The sequence below is a fragment of the Crassostrea angulata genome, chromosome 10, assembly GCF_025612915.1.
Source record: "Crassostrea angulata isolate pt1a10 chromosome 10, ASM2561291v2, whole genome shotgun sequence".
NCBI lineage: Eukaryota > Metazoa > Mollusca > Bivalvia > Ostreida > Ostreidae > Magallana > Magallana angulata.
The window spans coordinates 14,986,366-15,007,583 of NC_069120.1; the positions used below are offsets into that span (position 1 = coordinate 14,986,366).

General features: G+C 34.3%; 4 protein-coding genes across 4 annotated transcripts; 2 read left to right on the plus strand and 2 right to left on the minus strand.

Annotated features, from left to right (window-relative positions):
- Positions 1-4,464: 4,464 nt before the first annotated feature.
- On the minus strand, positions 4,465-7,215 carry LOC128167360 (heparan sulfate glucosamine 3-O-sulfotransferase 3A1-like). Its single transcript, XM_052833040.1, has 2 exons — positions 6,363-7,215; positions 4,465-5,566 (listed from the first exon to the last, which is right to left on the minus strand). The coding sequence occupies exons 1-2, from the start codon at positions 6,830-6,832 to the stop codon at positions 4,951-4,953; spliced, it is 1,086 nt and encodes a 361-aa protein (XP_052689000.1). The 5' UTR covers positions 6,833-7,215; the 3' UTR covers positions 4,465-4,950.
- Positions 7,216-7,726: 511 nt separating this feature from the next.
- LOC128167361 (uncharacterized) lies at positions 7,727-9,139 on the plus strand. The gene is made up of 3 exons (XM_052833041.1): positions 7,727-7,962; positions 8,559-8,803; positions 9,055-9,139. The coding sequence occupies exons 1-3, from the start codon at positions 7,817-7,819 to the stop codon at positions 9,057-9,059; spliced, it is 396 nt and encodes a 131-aa protein (XP_052689001.1). The 5' UTR covers positions 7,727-7,816; the 3' UTR covers positions 9,060-9,139.
- On the minus strand, positions 9,097-16,128 carry LOC128167359 (ATP-dependent RNA helicase DDX24-like). The gene is made up of 17 exons (XM_052833039.1): positions 15,936-16,128; positions 15,365-15,764; positions 15,164-15,253; positions 14,898-15,049; positions 14,104-14,424; positions 13,609-13,797; positions 12,926-13,036; positions 12,359-12,474; positions 12,092-12,213; positions 11,850-11,968; positions 11,283-11,460; positions 11,086-11,189; positions 10,737-10,854; positions 10,432-10,528; positions 10,259-10,339; positions 9,574-9,737; positions 9,097-9,261 (listed from the first exon to the last, which is right to left on the minus strand). Exons 1-17 carry the CDS (start codon positions 16,101-16,103, stop codon positions 9,137-9,139), a joined length of 2,655 nt encoding a protein of 884 aa, XP_052688999.1. The 5' UTR covers positions 16,104-16,128; the 3' UTR covers positions 9,097-9,136.
- Positions 16,129-16,280: 152 nt separating this feature from the next.
- LOC128166592 (non-structural maintenance of chromosomes element 1 homolog) lies at positions 16,281-20,956 on the plus strand. The gene is made up of 8 exons (XM_052831864.1): positions 16,281-16,373; positions 16,537-16,654; positions 17,377-17,516; positions 17,682-17,759; positions 18,294-18,443; positions 18,597-18,713; positions 18,906-19,047; positions 20,705-20,956. Exons 2-8 carry the CDS (start codon positions 16,540-16,542, stop codon positions 20,761-20,763), a joined length of 801 nt encoding a protein of 266 aa, XP_052687824.1. The 5' UTR covers positions 16,281-16,373; positions 16,537-16,539; the 3' UTR covers positions 20,764-20,956.
- The last annotated feature ends 262 nt before the right edge of the window (positions 20,957-21,218 follow it).

Sequence of the window (21,218 nt, forward strand, 5' to 3'; positions counted from 1 at the left end):
AATCCCTCTGTTATTGACAAAAATTTCAATTTTTTTTTATTTGGCAGTTACCTGCTCAAAAATATAAGCCAATGATTTAACTATCAATTTCCATATTTTTATACATGGTGTGTAAACTTGAAAGTAGATCTAATTTATTGATGATGTGTCGCATGTTGAAGAACAAAGGTATAACAAAGGTTGAAAACAAGAGCGCTTTGGGATACTTAGTAGTTGACAAAGTACCCGGATCGTCCATTTACAGGCGGCCGGTAGGGTGTCACTGAAAATGTTTACCATTGCCATTGACACTGGATGGAAGCCAGAACCCTCCGGATGGATCCCGCTCTCGCAATCCCTTCCCTCAGCCCTCTCCGTTCCCTTACCTCGTCCTTATTCAAGAATTCACGATTATTGACAGAATTCGTCATCTGTTTTTTCTCGCCCAAATGTGAATGCCAACAATAGCAGATTTGATAAGAGTAATACATGTTTATGCCTCGATTGTTTTCAACAGTTAAAAAATCGGTTAGCATGATTACATCTACTTTCATAGCTCACGCAATGTATCGTCTGACGTAAGCGGCAAACGAAAAAAGAAACTTATCGGGTAAAAAAAAGCGCCGTGGATACCACAATACAGTGTTGTGCACGCTGAAAGTTAATCTGCAACGTTTGACATAAAACGTAACAAACGTTAGGTGTGAGGTTACTGCAGCGTTCATACACTTGTAGACGTGACGCAAGTATGATGTTTCAAAGCCGTCGCGAATGTGTAACCTTTCAAGTGAAGTGTACATGCATATTACATTCGCACAGTGAAAACCTTAAAACCATCAGTTGCAATATTATTTCCATCAATGCAAACGTCTCACAAAATGGTTTTCATTAAAACTAATTGCAAATGAATGTACAATATAAATTCGTTCTTTAAATTGAGGTAATGCAAATGATTGTACAGTATATTAACGAGTTCAGTTACTTAGCTCGTTGAATCCAGATTACATATGAAGGGGTACCAAATTGTGTAAGGAAGATTGTACGCGACGCTTCCAACAGCAATTGTATTTTAACAACAATATAAGTATTACTGACAATTCGTTTTATTTGTTTAATGTTCCTTGGCCATAGATATTGCATGAAACCACATTGGATGCTCGTCTTTTTTTAAATATTAGATACGAGAAAAATAAAATCTTATTTATCTATTTTTGTTGTTGAAAACTTAAAATTCGATCATTTTGGAGCTTTTGTTTAAATATATTACTTCTTTAAATGAAAAAAAAACCAATGACAGTTGAAAAAGACATCGATAAATACATGTACATGTAACTATAAATATATATATAAGCATTGAAATGCGTAGTCCTTCTGTCTGGTCTCCTGTCAGCAGTATGTGAAAAGTAAAGAGTTGATAAAAATGCTATACAAAGACGACAAAACCAACAAACCAGCACCCTCCCCCTTTCATGTCCTCTGAGCGAAGTCCGACTCATTAGTTTCAATAACAGTTATAATTACACACAGTGTATTTGATTCCTAAGTTTATGTTTGATTTATAGGTCGTTGAACATTTAAAAAGGGGGAAATTAAGCGTGCTTATCACCTCAATAGTCAGTTTTAGCTTTTTGAAATTTGATAACGTTGAAATATTGATCTTTATTGAGATAACAAATAATATCGTTTACAAAATAAATTGGTGAATCAAGAGATGAAAAGATAGCATTTAGAATTATATTTTTGCAATCTTTACAGGTTTTAATTTTCTGTTGATCATTCTGACAGGTGATTAATAATAGACGAATAATTAGTATTTGTTAAATCTTCGTGTCAAAAATTAGAGGCATGCCTAAAGTTCAATTGCCATGTTCAGTTTAAATATTTTGCAAAGACGTATTTTCAGTTATGTAACAATATATTTTATAATATTATGTATGAATTATATTGTTGTACAAATTATCTAGAGCAATGTTCGAACGAGAAAGAGAGGAGATGGGTCACACAATGTCAGATAAATCACATTAAACATGGACCATTTTAAATGTGCATAACCGCACAGCTACCCACTCCCGATTCAGTTTCATGTTTTTATTGCAACCCGTGGTCTCCGTTTTGGTTATCTAGAGATTACGCAAACGCTCTGCATAAACTTTCCGTAATATGGGCCTTTTATTTATAATGGTAATAAACCTTCCGCCTGGAACATACCAATTCAGGAATTTCCCAATCCAGACATCAACGGAGGAAATCTTGAATAATTAAGTTGATGAAACTATCATGAGGCAAACTTTCACTATTTTCTATTCTAATTAATTAGCACTGCATGCAGTACTAATGTACTTGGAAATTATTGATCTGATTTCGCCAATTTCAGATTTCATTTAAACCAAATTGAGCATCTACAAAAGCTAAAAGTACCGTAATAAAATTGTACAGAGTAGTACCTGGTAATTCTTAATTCAAAATTATTTTTTAAAAGAAGTAGTAAATACTGGGTATAGTACGTGTTTGTTACCTCGTCCAGTGGAGTATTTAATTCAGCCTAAAAGTGTTTTCAGCAAAATATAAACCAAAAATAAAAACTGCAATAAAAGAAAAGAACCAAAACCTTTTAAATTAAAAAAAAAGTTTTTCTTCTTCGATGAGGAATTGCCATGGCTATGATCATCATCAGTATGTTGTCATTTTTGGACTTATATCCGGTTTCTACGCCACTTCCGTGAACCATCGTTTGTAACGGGAGTAGTAATTAGTTTTCAGTATGATATTTATATTTAAAGTACATGTTCATAAACTGGCATACTGTATGCATGTAGAAACACTTTTTAACTCAGGAAAACTCGTCTTTGTTTTTTTTTTTTTTTTTTTTTTTTTTACATCGTATTGTTTCTGAAACCTGTAATACTTATGCACTGTACTATTTACCGTGTAAGGAGTGTACTTCACAGAGTACATCAATGTACTATTCAGAGAGAATGAATGGGCAAGAGCGCCTCGTGGCTGTTGTTACCAGTCCTAGTTGCCTATCAGCTTTGATCTGGTCACGCAAACAGACGAGCAGGCACACCAATGATGTGACTTGTAGTCTAGTACTCACATTGTCACGCACCGCTGAGTTTTTAATGTTCCTTCTCAATGCTTTTACGCAACCTAATATATCACCTGTAAAGCAATGCGCCTAATTACAATACAATGTGTGATGATTAAAGTCAAGAGACATGCAGATTGAAACACCCACAACAAATGTATCTGGAACTCCATCATTCAATTTAGATCTAAAACCAAAGTATAATGCATTTTTTGAAACCATAACATTCTATTAACTGTTATCTTGAAAGCAAATGAAAGACTATTTTTACACAATTAATTGACTTGATCCTTTATCACAGAGTTCGACCTTCCCTCTATGACTGCAGTCAGGCTGGTTTGGAGCTACTTCTATCAACTTTGATTGCTGTACTACATGTTATTAGCTTACTTTTAAACAACGCCATTAACCATCCGACCTTGGTGTTTTAAGCTTTGAATGATATTAAGGCTTTTTTCTTTGATATGTTTTGCTGTTTTCCTTTTTATCTATACAACTGTTGATCGCAATGACATTAAGCAATAACAGTTCAACAGCTCTACTTCATAAGAACGTCGACGTCCAGATTTTCATGATAATAAGATCAGAAATTTAAGGAAAGGGGAAGAGAAAAGGAGAAAGATCAATAAAATTATACCAAAAATATTCTTTTTAATGCAATAGCAGCAATACCTCATTCAAAATATGATGGAGGCCTATGGGCTACATTGGTCACAAGTAAGTAATTATATTTGTAAACAAGTATAAGACTCGAGCTTTGTTTACATAACAATGACTTTATTCATCTGTATCTCGCTTGTAACATGATTTCTAACATTCAAATTTTGGTAAATCATTCAAAATACAAAAGTAAACTATTTTATACATAGAAATCAAAAATAAAATTTTCATCTGAAATCGTGCCCAGGTCCCTTTAATGCAATAGCAGCAATACCTCATTCAAAATATGATGGAGGCCTGTAGGCTACATTGCTCACAAGTAAGTAATTATATTCCAAGTATATGGCTAACCCTTGCTATGAATGTGAGGACAGGGATATGAATTGATCACATTTGATTCTTTAAAAGAATATGCAATCTACATATCAAGATTTATTCATTTAATCCTCTTTAAGTAACTACCTCTTTTGGAATCCCCCCCATACAAACCTAATATGATGAGCTTTGCACCGTGCACTCATGATACTTCGAACATTGCAAACCGATATAAGGACACTTGTATTGTAATACAAGTAATACAAATGACAGCATTACGGTTTTTGGAAAATAAAGATCTTTGCACTACTCCTGTGGTCCGAACAAACTACCGGTAATCCTACACTACATTAAGAAGCTTTCTATCAAATATGATCATTTTAGAACAGTGTTTCCTGATAAGAAGATCTTGAAGATATTCATTCAAATGATAGTTTAATAATCGGAAACTTTTGTTCTGTATATTAAATGAAAACCCAAGACAAGCGTATTAAATGACTTAAAAAATCTAATTTGTTGCTTTTCGATAGACACAATCATAATAAAACCTTTGTTTTACGACGTAAACGTTCATCAAATATGACATACAATCAGACATAGCAGCTTTAAAACCTATTCAGTAAGGCAAGCTCAGTTTTTTAATTTTTCAAACCCATAATGAATACATGAAAACAACAACAACAATCGGATTCATTGAGAAATAACATGTATTGATAAGGAAAACAAATATTCATTATATAAACATATAAGTATAATAAAAATGCATTTAAAAGTAACGGGTTTTCAATACTATCAACAATATTAATGTTCTTGGTATATACAAGCAACGATTGACACGCAACTTTGAAAGACATATAAAGGGCAACACGCCCAGTTATTGCATCTGGTGAAAAAGCCCAGTGTGCAAATTAAATATTCCAGCTGAAATGTTGTTTCGTTTGTTTATAAAATTTCTCGTTAAAAGGGTGGAAAAAATCTCGTAGGCGCCGCACTAAATAAGATGGCGGGCGATATTTTAGCTTGTTCTCTGTAAAACAACGAGAACGACCTTGACATTCGTATTTCTTGATGCAAAGAGCGTCAATGGACGTGTTATAAAAGAAATGGTCTGATGAGATCATATTCCTGAGGTTCAAAAATGTCTCCAGTTTACTGAGCTCTAGAGATGGGTTCTTGTATAACATGTCGCCGTTTACAAAATGGAATTGTTCAAGTTTGAAATAGCTCAACCAATTCTCCATAAACTTCACATACATACTGGTTTGTACAAAGTCACGTGACATATCAATGAAACCGGTAATATTATTCCAAAAGAAGTTTTCCAGGAAAGATACTTTGCTTTTATTCCTTACACACTGAGAGGTGTAATCTAAGAGGGAACGAAGCACTGGGTTTCGAACCACTACAATTAGTCGAGCGTTAGGAATTTGGAGGGAAATTCTCAACGGAGCATCTTTGTGAACAAAGTAACCACGCGTCCTTTCTATGACTATTTGGTTCCCAATAGACACAGGCATCTGTCGCCTACAAAAAAGTAACACCATTAAAAATTTATTTTGCTTTCGACTTTGGTCGATGCTCCAATGAAGTGTTGAAATGAACGAGTCTATACAATTTATAATTAATTTCAGTTGTTTTCTGTTGGCATGCCCTATTCTAAAGAGATTTTCGAGTAAAAAATATATATGTATCTAGCAAAAAAACAAAACAAAACAAAAACAAAACGAAAAAACCCAACATTCACATCCAAAGAACTATATATACAATATTCCTACGTTAATTAATATATCTCTATTTTGTAATCACTTATCACGTCAAGTATTTATGCAAAACTATGGAAAAGTATGGTAACCCTATTGATATTATATACACATGTATGTCGTTTACTGAATACTTAGCGGCACGGACGAAATATTATGACGTATGGAATAATACCTCGTCCATGGTCATTTTCTAAGTGGTTCACTTGATTTGTCGTTACATATGACAAATTTCGTAATAACTACGTAATTATTTCGTTCGGACTCCGTATCTAGAATAAATGACTTTGTTTCTAGTAATTATGACTCATTACTAGTATCTCGGAAGTAGATCTAAGTATCCCGTTCGTGCGATGAAGTATCTCATCATTATCTCGACTAAGTATCTTGAACGTACGAGTTAGTACGTCGCAGCTTGGCGAAATGTCATCAATCAATGGACACAATTGTACGCAATCGTACTAACCCATTCACTGCATCATAAATAATCAAATACAGAGCTTTTTGTGGTTAAATAAATCTTATTTGTTCTATAAACATATTATTCGTAAAGAGCTCACCTATACCAGTCAAGACCTTTATGAAAATTCCTGCTGAAATAATGGATTTCGTTTGCTGGCGCACTGACATCTGGGTGTATTTTTAGAAATTCTACGAGTGCTTTTGTTCCGGACTTCTTGACACCAATGATCAACACATTCGGTAACTTTTTCACCGGGTGTGACGTCACGATTTGCAACTGGTCGTCTGCTACGACATTTTTTGGTTCACTGTCGACATAGAAAATGTCACTGTCTTCCTGTGGTATATCAGATTGATGCAAAGAGCGCGGTTTTGCTTTAGTTCCAATATAAGGTTCTTGCTTGGTTTCTCCATTTCCTTCAATTTCTTTGGAAAATCTTTCATTCTCCGATATTAAAATCCCGAAAAGAAAAATCGAAAATAACATAAGCAGTAACAAAGATGCAGCAAAGAATTTCCGAATAAGTTGTTCCCGTGGCCAAAATCGTAGAACGTCACAAGAAAACATTATTGAAATGAACCATGGCTTGGAAACATTGATTCTGAATGTCTTCAATTTTTTTTTAATATCATAAAAACTTGAAACAAAATCCCCTTATCAAATGTTCGCACGCACGGATTTATGTATACAAGCTTTTCAGAGGCAAAGCAGGCTACCTTCGAGTTGTTAGGGGGGCGTTCAGAATGTACAATGTAATTACCTTGGACGCCAATTTGGGCAAAAGTAATTTTTATTACCGTCGCTGTATTAAATAAGTGAAATTGGCATAACCTCGGCGGGGCATTTTGATCTCACAATCCACTACTGCAGCAATTATACTTATTAATATCCCGTGTTATAATAACAGGAGCACCCCTGTTCAAAGTGCTGATCAATGGAAACCAGCAAGCTATAAATATGTTCTAGCTGTTTTGGCTCGTAAAACACACTTTTAATCAAAGACCTGGTTTGTAAACTTGATATCTGACAAATAAGATTGAAATTGGCATCATGATGTTGCCGCGCTATCAGTGTAGGCAACGCAAGTTTTACTTTTTAAACAAGGACCACCAAAGTTGATTTAATCTATAAAAATTTTGAAAACCCTATTTTTCTGTTCTTTTTTACATTCTAAATGTTCCAATTATTTCTCAGATTTTCCTTAGACTCCAATTAACACGGAATCTGTTGCTAGTTTATCTCGGAAATCACGCGAGAGAAGTTGAGCTCTTGGTATGTTTTGTTTACAGTACTGTAAAACTCTCAAGAGTGTCAAACAGCATTCCAACATTATGAACTGCAGTGATTTTAGAGAAAATAATTCAACTTCGCAATAAAAACATATCGTACATTAACACATTTCAGACCTCATCTTTTGTTGGCATTTCTTAACGTTTGCAAACGTAGGTATGAGATAAGAAAACACTGAAGAACCCGGAAAATTCAAAGAGAGATATTAAAATCCTTTATCGCGTTATCAAAGGAAGAGATCAGAGGGAACCTCGGCGTAGAATGACAGGGAATCTGCTGTATGTTATTGTGATGCTGGGTGCAAGCCAGTGGATTGTTCGAGGGATTCCGAACAGACAGGAGATCTCTGTGAGCCAGCGAGGGGCCCTGTCATATGTCGTGGGTCAAGGTTGTCCTTATCTAGTACAGTAAGTCACCGATACTCCGAAGATCGGAACCAAATTAAGTCACACACATATACTATTGTGTAAGAGAGAATAAGTTACAGCTTGATGCAACGTTTAAACCAATTGATATGCAAGTTTACATGACATGCCATGGGAACATTTAAAGTTGCTTTTATCAAGTACAATAGAGCCCTAAATCATCTAAATTCTTGGTTGTTCTGTTATTCATTTTATGTTCATTTTTTTTTTTGTTATAAAAAGAGTGGTAAGATAAATTCCGATAGCGATGTCGTTGTAAATCTATATTGTAAAAACATTTTTAAAGAAATTCAAAAGCAATGAGTTGAATTATTTTGGTTTACAAATAATTCTTATTAGTCATCTCAATATACAGTAATGTATATGATTTGAATGAGACTCAAAACCTTTCGGATTTCTGTTTTTAGTTCCTTGATTATTTTTACATATAAGACTATAAATCATGCAGCAATGTTGCATACAATATCTTTATAATCTATTTTTTTTTATAAAATGCGTTGATGGGTACCGCTTATACTAAGCCAAACGTTTCAGCGCATTTTACGTGTATCTATGAATTGATATCCATGTACTTTCAGTTATGTCCGCGATAACTATTTCACGTACCGGAGTTACCGTTCGGTCGCCGGCTCTACTACCCCGGCGTCGACGGTGAACTGGGTAACGTATGTGTACGACCGAGGGGTGGAGAATTACGTGCCCATGGAGCTCATCCGTGGCGCCATTCACTGCGGTATGAACTACGCTCTGTACGCTGTCAGCGCACCTCCCGACATTTTACAACAACTTCACGCAGACTTCTCGGGAATTCCGGGAGTTCTCGGTTTGTTCAAACTTTTACTCAGATTTGCAATACATTTGAATTCATGTCCTAAAAGCCTTAATCCATTCTTTATTTATAATACATAAATACATGTAACAATAACAATAATATTTATGTCTCTGATCACTTGTCCTCCTTTAGGACTTTATATGCAAAATATATGTAAATACACATCTGTATCTAATACTGAGGCTACCCTCAGAACGTAACGGCTGTAATTTAACACTATCATGATTTTGTTAACTTTTCAGGTTAACAGCTAGAGAACACATATATGCATGAGGTCTAAATGACAACAAAACAATTGTTAATTTCAATAAAAACATTTTATTTTTACTTTCTCTTTTTCCATTTTGATTTTTTTTTTACATTCAGTTTTTTCTTGCTTTGTTGATTGGATTCCAGATCACCATGTAACTTTTTGTCTTTTTTGAGAGTCTTTATCGCATCTTTCTTTTCTACAAGAAAATATAATAAGAAAGACATAAACCAATCATTTATACTAACTATTAACAGTACCAACCACCAGTAAAATCAACCAAATGTGGAAATGTATTGACAAATGTATTTGATAAAAACTTTTATACAGCATTACATGGTTTTGATTTATAATACAATTACATGTATAAGATTAAGGGAATTAAACTGTAGGCTTGGTATGCATGAAAAATCATTGAAAGAGTGTTTGCTGTAGCTGTGTTTTACTGTAATACCCTTCACTATTTCGATATAGGGAATGTTCAGGTGTATGTATAAACGTGGCAGCGTACCTTCATTAGCTGGTAGCTCCAGTTTCCCGGACTGGGTCAGGTATTTCCCAGAGAAGGTGTGAGGCGCGAGCCTCTGTTTCAGCATCTGATCTAGTTCCGTTCTCAGTTGTCGTAGTTCCTGTTTCCTCCCAGACCGCTCAAAAGAATCGCCTAGGTCAGATAGACTGAACAGGTCAAGGATTAACACTCATTTATACAGACATCAACCCTTCAGGCAAAAACTATTAAAACACCAATCATAGTTTTAGCTGTCAATCAAATAAGACTTATGGTAATTAACCACGACCTTTATGAGCAACTAAATTGTGAACTAATTAAAGGCTACACTTATTAAAACTGGAGAAGGAGCAGAGTCCTGAGTCTATGTATTGTAGTGATGAAGTGGAACATTTCAAATCTTTCATATGAGCCTATAGAGTTTGTGACTGATATTCAAAACTTTTTTTCCCTCTATAAGCCTTCCGAGTGCATTTAATTTGAAAATAGAACAAAGACTGTGTATGGATAAAAAGGCTGTTGTATTTACAGCCTGGCTAGCATGATGATCCCAATACATAGTTGGACAAAGTACAGCAAAAATAGCATGCATACTACAGCTCAACTCTTACAAATTAACTTATATATCTACACACACAATGAAATAATGAAATCTGTAGAGGGAAATAACTCTATATATAAAAGATACAGTTCCTCATCATCCATTAGCATATCCATCTCTCTAGCTGCCTTCTCAAACCATTCATTCTGTCTCTTCTTCTTGTTAAACCTGCAAGGATAGGGTACTCCGTTAGTTGCATGTATACCTAGGTAAACTCAATCCTAACACTCTCAAGATCAAAACAGCAGGAGATCACTCACCGATGTTCTTCTGTATCAATTCTTTTTGCCAAATTCAATCTTTTCTTAAGAACTGACAAAAGTTGATGTTCAACTGGGAAAATAGGCAGATCTTCATCTGTGAAAATAAAATATTTTATTTATGGTTATTGGTTTCTGATGCCAATTTGGTTTGGTTTATGTCATAAAGGTTATACACCTATTACATGTATAAGCATGAGAGTTCAGAACATTTCTAGTTTATTATATTACATGAATACTTTTTTTCAAGTCTTTTGAAAATGTGAGGATAAGAACACACAATGGGGATGTTGGATGAAACTAACCTCTGTTGAGGGTGTGGACAATTTTTCGATAGTTTTTGACATCATCTGGAGAGATCAGCATGACGCTTAATCCTTCCTTCATGGCACGAGCAGTTCTGCCACTTCTGTGGACGTAATTCTGACAAAAATTCAAATGTAAATTTATATACATGTATTGATTTGTTAGCAATACTGACAAAATGATACTTGCTCGCTTTCTCTCTCTCTCTTTCTCTCCTCTCTCTCTCTCTCTCTCTCTCTCTCATATCATAAAATTAAAAAAAATTGAAATCGTTTTTGTAAAATTCTCCATTCTTTAAAAGAATATGTTAACATCTGTCTCTGCCTTACTATACAGTAATCAGCTCACCTCCACAGTCTGTGGGACCTGGTAGTGAATGACATGCTCCACATTGGGAATGTCTAGTCCTCTAGCTGCCACATCAGATGCCAGTAACACTGCATTGTCATTGGCTGAAAAATATACAGTAATAATGTGTATCATATACTACAACATACTGGATTTACACTTCTTTTTATATAAGTTATGAATTCTGTGTGGCATACCAGTGAATTTTTCCAAGTTTTTCAGTCTCTGTTTCTGATGCATATCGGCATGTAGGGGGAGAGGGTTTGTCTTAAGGAGTGTAAATATGGATATAAGCCGACGGATACAATCCTTACTGTTGGCAAACACCAAGGTGCGCCCTGGATACTGGACCAGGAAGTAGTAGAGATATAGATCCTGTAACAAATCAACAGTACTAATGCAGAATAATAAAATTAATGTTCAGTAGTAGGTACAATGCTGCAAATGAAAAAATGATATTTCTCCTCAATTTTCAGAAACACCAGACTTCTTATTAATTAAGAGCACTTGATTACAAAAAAGTAAAAAAAAAAAAGAGCAAAATTATTTACATCCTTGATCCTGTGTACCACCAGCCTAACACCAATAAACTCCTTCAGTCTCTGATGTCCTAATCAATTTTATCCTTGTTCTAACACCAACAAGAGTCCTGAATGTTACATACTTCTCTATTGTACAGTAGATCCAATAACCCAAACTTTAATCACATCCTCTCTACCTTCCTCCCCCCTAACCCACCCCCACACACTTGTCCAGTGTGTTACCTTCTCCTCCAGCGTACAGTTGATCCTTGCCTCTGTCAGAGTCTCCACAGTCCCTATCTTTCTGGTGAGGTCAATCACTTTCGGCTTCTCCCTCATCTGAATTCTACTCATCAGGGTTTCTAAGATACCAACAAACACCAATAGAAGACACACTTCTCTATAACAGTCATCTACAGAATTGATATCTAGTATTTAGAAGATAATTTTATTTTCATCATGAAACAAATTTCAAACACCCATACCTAGCTTCTTCTCCTCAGTTAGTGTCACCTTCTTGCGAGATGAACGTTGAGGACCACTATGTACCAAGGTCAAGGTAGCAGAAAATACAAATGTCTGTCGTGTGTTTTTCTTCTTCTCATTCCTGAAAGTATGAAAACATACCCCGGTAAATCAATACAAAAATCCAACAGTATAAGTCCAACAAACAGAAATGCTGAAATTTGGTAGTTTTTCAGCATATCATACACCCGGTAGCGAGAACTAATTCTTTTGTTCTATACAGTTACCTGTTAATGTAGTTTAAAATCTGAGTGAGTTCTTCAAAGTGACCTTTCTCTATCATTCTGTCAGCCTCATCTATAACTAAAGTGTCTACTTCATCAATGCGAGACAAATAGGGATCCTAAAAGTAAAACATAGTGTTGATGAAAACAGTTGATCAACATTTATATGGATGGAATTTCTTTATACAGTACATGTACTATCTTGTTAAATCATGGTGATACCGTACACTTAACACATCAAACATTATTTGATCTTTTGATCAAGATAACAAAATAAAAAGGACCACATCAATTCAGACATCACACTGCACAAGTTCATGATGCCAAAATCTATCATCAGTTTTCTGTTTACCTTTAATCTATTCAAAAAGTTTAATTGATAAGAAAAATTACATCTTATCTAGCATTTAGAAAAATCTTACAGGTTATGGATGTCAAACTCAAAGTTTTGAAATTGCAAAACTACAGGCAGTATGACTACTTTTCAAAATCTGGAGTAATCTAGCTTTGACTTTGAATTCTGACAAACACTAAATATGTCAGTGCATGTACTAAAGTGGATTTATTTACCTGTGACATCAGTTCCCATAATCGGCCGGGTGTGGCGACCAAAATATCTGGACACTTTTTCAAAATCCGCTTCTGTTTTTCTGCAGACATTCCACCAAGGATTGGAGCGATCTACATGTAAAGCAATTTTACATAAAACAGATTTGTACAAAAATACATTACAGTGTTTCTTTAGATGAAAATGTTTCCATTAATTTGTTACGTTACAAATGTTTATTGCAGTTTAAAGTAAAACTGATATATCAGTGTATTATTTCTGATATTAATATAGACTTTGTTTATCTTAAACCATGTCAATGTCAAATTTACACCTGTCATCTTGGACAATAAAGTATTGTATTTTGTGTGAAAGATATCAATCTGTAACAGGTTGCTACATGACTTTATAACTATCGTGACTTTATAACTATCATAATACACCTCCTCATCCCCCCCCCACCACCATTCAAATTTGTTGGGAGGGGTATTATAATTTAAAAAAACATCAGTACAGTAAAATACACTTATAACGAAGTCCCAGGTACGGGTAAGTTAACTTCGTTATAACCGTAATTCGTTATATCCGTCAAGTTTACAACATGAAATAGAGACTTGGGGAATGAAATTCACTTCGCTGTAAGCGTCAATTCATTATAAGCGTGTTCGCTATAATCGTGTTTTACTGTATAAGAAACTGAACAAACCGTGATATCTGTGTATGCTGCTGCCACCTGTAGATGATCTTTGACCTGAACAGCCAGCTCTCTGGTTGGCTGGAGAATCAGAGCCAATGGAAACTTATTGGATTTTTTAAGGAGTGGTCCTGCATCAGGTAAGCCAAGTTCAGAGAAGTCAGCATCATCTATCACCTTCACACAGCCTAAATCCCCCACCTAATATACAACAGAATACTAGCATCTCAAACAAGGACTGGAGAGAAGAAGCATTAAATCTAGTGTAATATACAAATTAAGTCAACAATATTTTATATCTTGACTATTCAAAGCTATAGAAATTTTATACATGTACATGAATGTGAAAAAGAAATAACATGTAATTTAAAGAATGTCACAAATGTTTACCTTCCCCAAGTTATGGTAAAGAATGTCACAAATGTTTACCTTCCCCAAGTTATGGTAAAGAATGTCACAAATGTTTACCTTCCCGAAGTTATGGTAAAGAAAGTCACAAATGTTTACCTTCCCCAAGTTATGGTTTTCTTCCCCTTCAAAATCAGGATCATCACTAAACATGTTTTCATCATCATCATCATCATCATCATCATCATCATCATCATCATCATCATCATCATCATCATTTAACATGTCTATTTCTTCTTCATCCTCCTTTCCTTTTTCTTCAGTATCTTCCTCCTCCTCTCCTGTTTCCTTTTCTCTGTCCTTCATTTCTTCACACTCTTCCTCATCATCTGATGATATGCTATGTTTAGCTTGCTTTTCTTTGCGTAAAAGAATGTTGTGGATTACTGGGATTCCAAAAGCTAGAGTTTTTCCACTTCCCTAAAATTAAGTAATAATACAAATGACAATTACAAAACATCAGGACAAAAACATACCTCTTTAGCTACAAACAAAACATGTGTGTTGATTCCTTTTCTTGTTTAGCCAACAATAAATTTACTCCCACCAAACTGTCAAAATGTCTCTACCTGACTAAAAATTTAATTTTTCTTTGTTGGCATGATATACAGATAAATTGAATGATTGTCAAAGTTTAGACTGAATAGCAAGAAACATTAAATTTTCCTGGCTGTCCTTTTATGCTGGTAAAAAACAAATAAAATTTTAAGTCTTGGAGTTTAATCATGATTAACAATGCATGAGATAATTAAAAATAATAAATCTAACAACATCTTCCTATGAATATCTTCAATAACAAGGATTTCATTTTTTCATTTCTCTATCTTTTAAAATTGTCATTATTTTTCTTCATAAGTCTTTGAGAAAAACAATATACATAAATAAACTATTACAGTTTCTGCTGCTCCTACGACATCCTTTCTGTCTCTAATGGCACTGGGCAGAGCCATAGCTTGGATTGGAGTGGGAGCAAAAAATTTGCTTTTACAGAGAGCTTGAAGAACTTCCTTTGGCACAAATAAATCTTTCCATGCAGCCATTTTCTCTGCAATATTAAAACATTTTGAATGTAGTTTATAAGATATATGTACAAACACAAATGAATAAGTAAATTGGAAATCACAGGAATATCACGCCTTAGTACACCCAGAAAAGTTACCATTAATCTTGCCATCATCTGGAGATTTTGTTTCCTCCTCCGATTCTTCCATTACCTTCATCCTTTTTCTTTCACTTGAATAACTATCGACTTCAAAGGAAATGTAAAAATATTTTTTAATGTTTCATAAACATTCATGTCAGAATATGAGATAAAAACATTATACTGTAGTTAGATGACATTATCAAACATCTCTCTTACCAAATTTTTCCTTCCTTTTCCTGGCAGTCTTCTTTTCACTTTTGTTAGGGTTTGGTTTATTTGATATGTTTCCCACTAAACTGTGTTTGTTTGCCTTTTTCAGTTTCTTTGATAAATTAGAATCACCATTTTGGTCTTTAACTGATTTCACAGAAGTTACAGTCCAAGGACCATTCTTTTCAAGTGATTTCTGTTTGACAGCATCTTTCTTCAATTTCGATTTATTTTTTTCTTTTGCACTTTTAGGATTATCACTGTCTTCCAACAATATAGAGGAAATATCAATTGCACTGTTTGAGTTTGCTGATTTCTTAACTTTCTTCTTGTCTTTAGATTTTTCCCGTTTCTTTGCTTTGTCACGTTTGGTGTCTGGTCCAGAAGTTTTGATAAAATCTAATTTCTTTTTTTAAAAAGGAGAAATGATTAATCATAGATAAAAATTCTTAATTTATATACACAGAGAGAGAGAGAGAGAGAGAGAGAGAGAGAGAGAGAGAGAGAGAGAGAGATTTTGACAGAATATCAACATTATAGAGTTGCGTCCCTTAGAGTGTACATTTCATTTTCTTACATTTACTGACAACTTTCTCTTTTTCGAGTCCTTTGAATCCACTATTTCGTAATCTGTTATTACTTTGCAGCTGATCAATGATTCAAACTCCTTGTCAGACAACAAATCTGGGGTTAAATCCAATTTTTTCCAACCAGAGTTGAGTTTCACGTGTCTGGTGGTCGCCATTTTAAAAATAATCTCTAATTATGTTAGATGTATTATGTATTAAACGAATTTAATTTTTATGGATGTATTTTTTAAAGTGAGTATATAAAATTTGTTTTTAATAAAGTATCTTAATCATAAATAACGTTTTAAAGCTCTGTTCTTTGAAATATATAGGAACGAGCAAAATGGGTTGGAGATTTTTTAAAGTGATGACAAAGAGCGGGAAACTTCACACCGTAAACCGAAACATTTTTAAGTAGGCCTATTTTGATCGAATCAGAGTTTAAGGTATTCTATAAGTAGTCAAGATATGTCATTTTTTCATATTTTCAAATATACATTTTGTTTAAAGAGCGAAACAAATGAATAAAAAAAAAAGCGAAACAAATGAATAAAAAAAACCAATCTGGGTATTGTTTAATTCGAGTTTTCTCTGTTTTCAACAATTTAGATTATGACACAGATGAACGATGGACATCGCCTTTTCCTTCAGTCTTTCATGTCAAGAGGAATATTAAATGCCAAAGAAGTCAAACAACTTTTCAAGATATGCTGTCTGAAGTACAAAAGTACTTTTGTTATAATAATTCAGTTATACCATGCATGTAAATGTAATGATGTGATTTCGGTATACCTGTATGCTGTCTACAGAATTTTGCTTTCTTTGTATTTTATCTGGATCCTATATGTTATAGTATAATTGAACGGGGTAACAAAATGTATTATTATACTTTCATGTTAAATACTGAAATCTGATTTGTTTCGACGCAGTTGGTAATCCATTCTATTACCCTCAGCGTTAGCAACGGGTAACAACAAATTGTTACATGCGCGTAAATCATGCGTGTACGGTTCGCTGTAGAATTCACTTCATTTCTTTATAAAAGCAGGAAAATTTTCTTTAAAATTAAGACATTCAGTATAATAAGATAAATAGTGCCTGTTTGGGAGGGTAACAAAACTAACATTATATAAATAGTGCCTGTTTGGGAGGGAAACTGTTGAAATTGACACCCCTCAAAAACCATTGTCAACCTCTGCTTCGCCTCGGTTGAAAATGGTTGTCTCGGGGTGTCAATTTCAACAGTTGCCCTCCCAAACAGGCACTATTTATATACTGTTAGTTTTGTTACACAGCCATTATGAAGTTTACATTGTAAATGGGAGGGGAATAGTAAGATCAGAATGTTGTATTGTTTGTTAATTCTTTTGGGCATTTTACTGCAGAGAGGTTGATGACTGTTGACAGGCTGAATTTAAAATAAAGAGGAGGTTTGGTTATATATTGCAGTACCACACCCAGAGAATGAAAGAGAAGCCCAAGCGCCACTGCTGGAATTTGTGAGAACAATCAACAACCACATAGAACCCTTTCACATGCAGATAAGAAAAGGGGTCAGTGAAGACGATGGCTCAAGTTCATATGGCCTGGTAATGTGTTTACAGCATTTCTTCTCAATAACAATGATCACTGATCATGAATTTTGCATCTAAAGTAAAATAATAGGGGTGACTATTGCAATAGAATTAAAGTCAATGTCATTTTTATTCATTTCATGTAAGATTTTGGGCAATTTTTTATATTTATTTCCACAGGTTTGCACTAGTGAGTCAACGATAACTAAGCTTGCTTCAGATTATACACCAAGTGAATTGGAATTCTTTAAAAAGCTAGTAAGTATAGATATGTAGTCATAACAGAGAAGAGCTTGTAAGTATAAATATGTACTCATAACAGAGGAAAGAGAGCATTGTATATTCTTAATACAATGTATATTAAAGTTCAGTTGTTCTCCTAGCCATAAATGCACATGAACAGTGCTGGTGCTTATCCCTGGTTTCCTTAGTGCGTAGTGGATGAGAGTCAATGACTCCCTGGATGAGACACCGGTCCATCTCAGGTTAACTCCCAGTGTAAGCTCCCAGTTTCGGCTGGGTGGACTGAGACAATGTAGACAAAGTGCCTTGTCTAAGGACACAACATCAAGTGACCACAGCTGAATTTGAACCAGCGACCTTCGGGTTACTGGCCTAACACTTATGACCACTGAGCCATGTGCTCTTTTGCTACATGGGTTTGATTATAAATTTTGAATGTAGAGTGTTTTTGTTTGATTTAAAACAAGTAAACTAATTTTAATTCTACACATAATTCACATTAATAATTCATGATGTAACTTTTGTATTAAAATATATTTTGTATCATAGATAGAAATTATTGTTGCCTCGGACAATGCTGAAGTTGGGTCCACCGAAACACTAAATCTCGTCAGCCGACTGGAAAATGTCAAAAAGCTGTCTAAAGATGATGCAGAGGACCTCCTGTCTCGTCTCGAGACAAACAAGTGGATCAAAATGGTGCGTGCTGAGGCTTATCTTTTTCATGAAAAAAAAAATCTGCATCTTTGAGCATTACTGATATTCAGAATATTGGGCACGAACAAAAAAGAATTAAAACATCACTTCTGCATGTTTCTACCTGGTTGTTTTGATGATTTTTATTCACTACAGACTCATGGGAAAATAAGTCTGGCCACCAGATCTCTCCTGGAACTGGACCAGTACATACTGGAGATTTACCAGGACGATGTGGAGAAATGTAACATCTGCAAAAAACTCTGTCTAAAGGTTGACCAGTAAATCATTCTTGTACATGTACTGTTTTTACTCTTAATTGGTTTTGATGATCTGTGAAGTAGTCATCACATTTGATCATGCCCATCAGTTGATTGTAGCTCAAGGGCTATAGATATGCAAGAGGCAATTCTATAATTCTTCCATCAGATATTATTGGTATACATCTTTGTCCTTCCTTTGTAGGGCCAGACCTGTCCGTCATGTGGCACTAAACTTCATTTTCACTGTGCTAGCAAACTGTTTGAAAAAGAGGAGAACCCGAAATGTCCGAAGCAAGGATGTAAAAAAGCATGGCCACATGAAATCAAAAGGACGCCTAGAAAAGGTGAATATTTTTTGGTAGGAATTAAGAACACATTTATAAATTTGAAACAGTTTCAATATACCACTGTAAAATTGGTTATTTACACATAGGGGAAATTTTCACTACCAGGGGTTTTCCTACTGTTTTTAAACTAGGTCCAGGGTCCGTGGAATTGGGAAAATTGACGTGTAAACTGTTTAAATTGGGAAAATTACAAAAAAAGTACTATAGTTTTATTTGAGGACCAACCTATGGCAAAATTTTATACTTTATTACTTCTCCCCAACTGAAATTAGTGAGAAGTTTGGACGACTTAATTTATTTTATGATGTAACAATGAAAACCCTGGACTACCCCTGACTACTTAAGCGGTAAGCTTAAAACGGTGTAAAATACCCCCGTGCATATGGTTTAAATAACTTTAGAGTGGTAAATTATGCATCTGCATATTTAATACCCGTGTATTATTTGAGTGTAGAAAAAACATACTTAACCACCAGCGTAAATAACCACTTTACAGTAATATATTTTGATATTAAATTAATAGGACTTGGTTAATGTATTTTGGCGAAGATATTTTTAACCCTTTCTCCAATAAAACATGAAAAGGCTTGGTCACAATTTTGGCCAAATTTTAGTTCTCTATTTTTGGGAGTTGATTTTAATCAACTCTCCTATGCAGTTACTCTGGTAAACCGAAAGTGAAACAGTGTTTGGACCTAAGCACAAATCATCACCGCTTAAAGACTTAGATCTTAAAAATAACAGATAAATTTGGTGTACTGTATGCTGAACCATTTATTTTCAAGGAAACGTATTTATAAATACCTTGAAAATAGTCAGGTTTTGAATAGTATGAACAATTTAGATATTTTTTGTAGTCGTTTGTATTCCTACGCCGGAGTTCAATTTAGTCTCGTTCAACCATACGCTCGGCGTATTTTAAACTTGGAAGAATGGAGATGGAAATTTAAATGTTGCACTTATATAAGTATTCAAGCCTTAAATGAAGGTGATGTTATTAAAAAAATACGACTAATTACGATGTATACAAGGTTTTAAGAAGTGCCAACTGAGCGAGCCATCACATGATCAACAGAACGGTGTAATGACTACAAACAGGATATAAAACTTGCAGTATTAGTTTATTTTACACCCTAGCCCATGAATAGTCTTTAATCATAGTGAACTCATGAAAAAACATAAGTTTATTCACTGTTATTGACCAACAGAACTGACCAACTTTGACAGCAAATAAAATTTCATGATTTGCCCAACGAACATATATTTTTGTCAAATACATTCTGTTGAAACATGTCTTATAAAACATTTAAACTTATTTTCAGACCTGCATATGAATAATCCGCATTGCACGATCAATTCTCCTGAGTGCCTTGTTTTCACGTAAAAATATGGTATTTTTATTAACTGCGCATGCGCTGTACTCCTTTTTCGGAGGATTTTTACTTTTGAGAAATTTACTCCGTTTTCGGAGTCTGCCCAGACTGGTAAGAAAAAAAGAAAAAATATTTGACCAAAAAGATGACCATACCCCATCAAACTAAAAATGATTCGTTACTTTAGGGGATTCTAAATGTTGTATGAAACTGGAACATTTGAAAGGTTGTCCTTTGTAGAAAAGATTTTTGTATAGTATTTTAAAAAATATATTTTACAGAAGAGACTATTTACTCAAGAACTCCAGAGAAGAGTCAAAAAAGAAAGGCAGACGTATGATATGAGTGTGTTTGCTGATTGGAGAATTATGTAATGTGTATGCTGAATGGTATCCTCTTAGAATTGACCAAAAAATGATGGTGCTCTATGGAATTGGCATTTTCATATTATGTATTAGTGCTTGTTCTTTAAGATATCTGTAGATACAGATTCAGTATTGTAAGAAAATGCAGTCATAGTGGTTATTTCATTTTTTAAAAATACTTGGAAAGATTACCTGAAAGTTTAATGACAATTATGTTTATGTTGAAATAGGAAATGTATGTGATTCAGTAATGCCATTAATAAATTTTAGATACGGTTTTTCTTTCCTGCATTTTCAGCCAGCATTATTTTACAAAAGTAAAGTAAATGAAATGCAACAAATAATTCTTGTAAAATACAAAAGTGGTATAAATCCTTTGTTTTAAATATTTTGCTGTCAGAGGTTTTTGGTAGATGAAAACCACTAATTG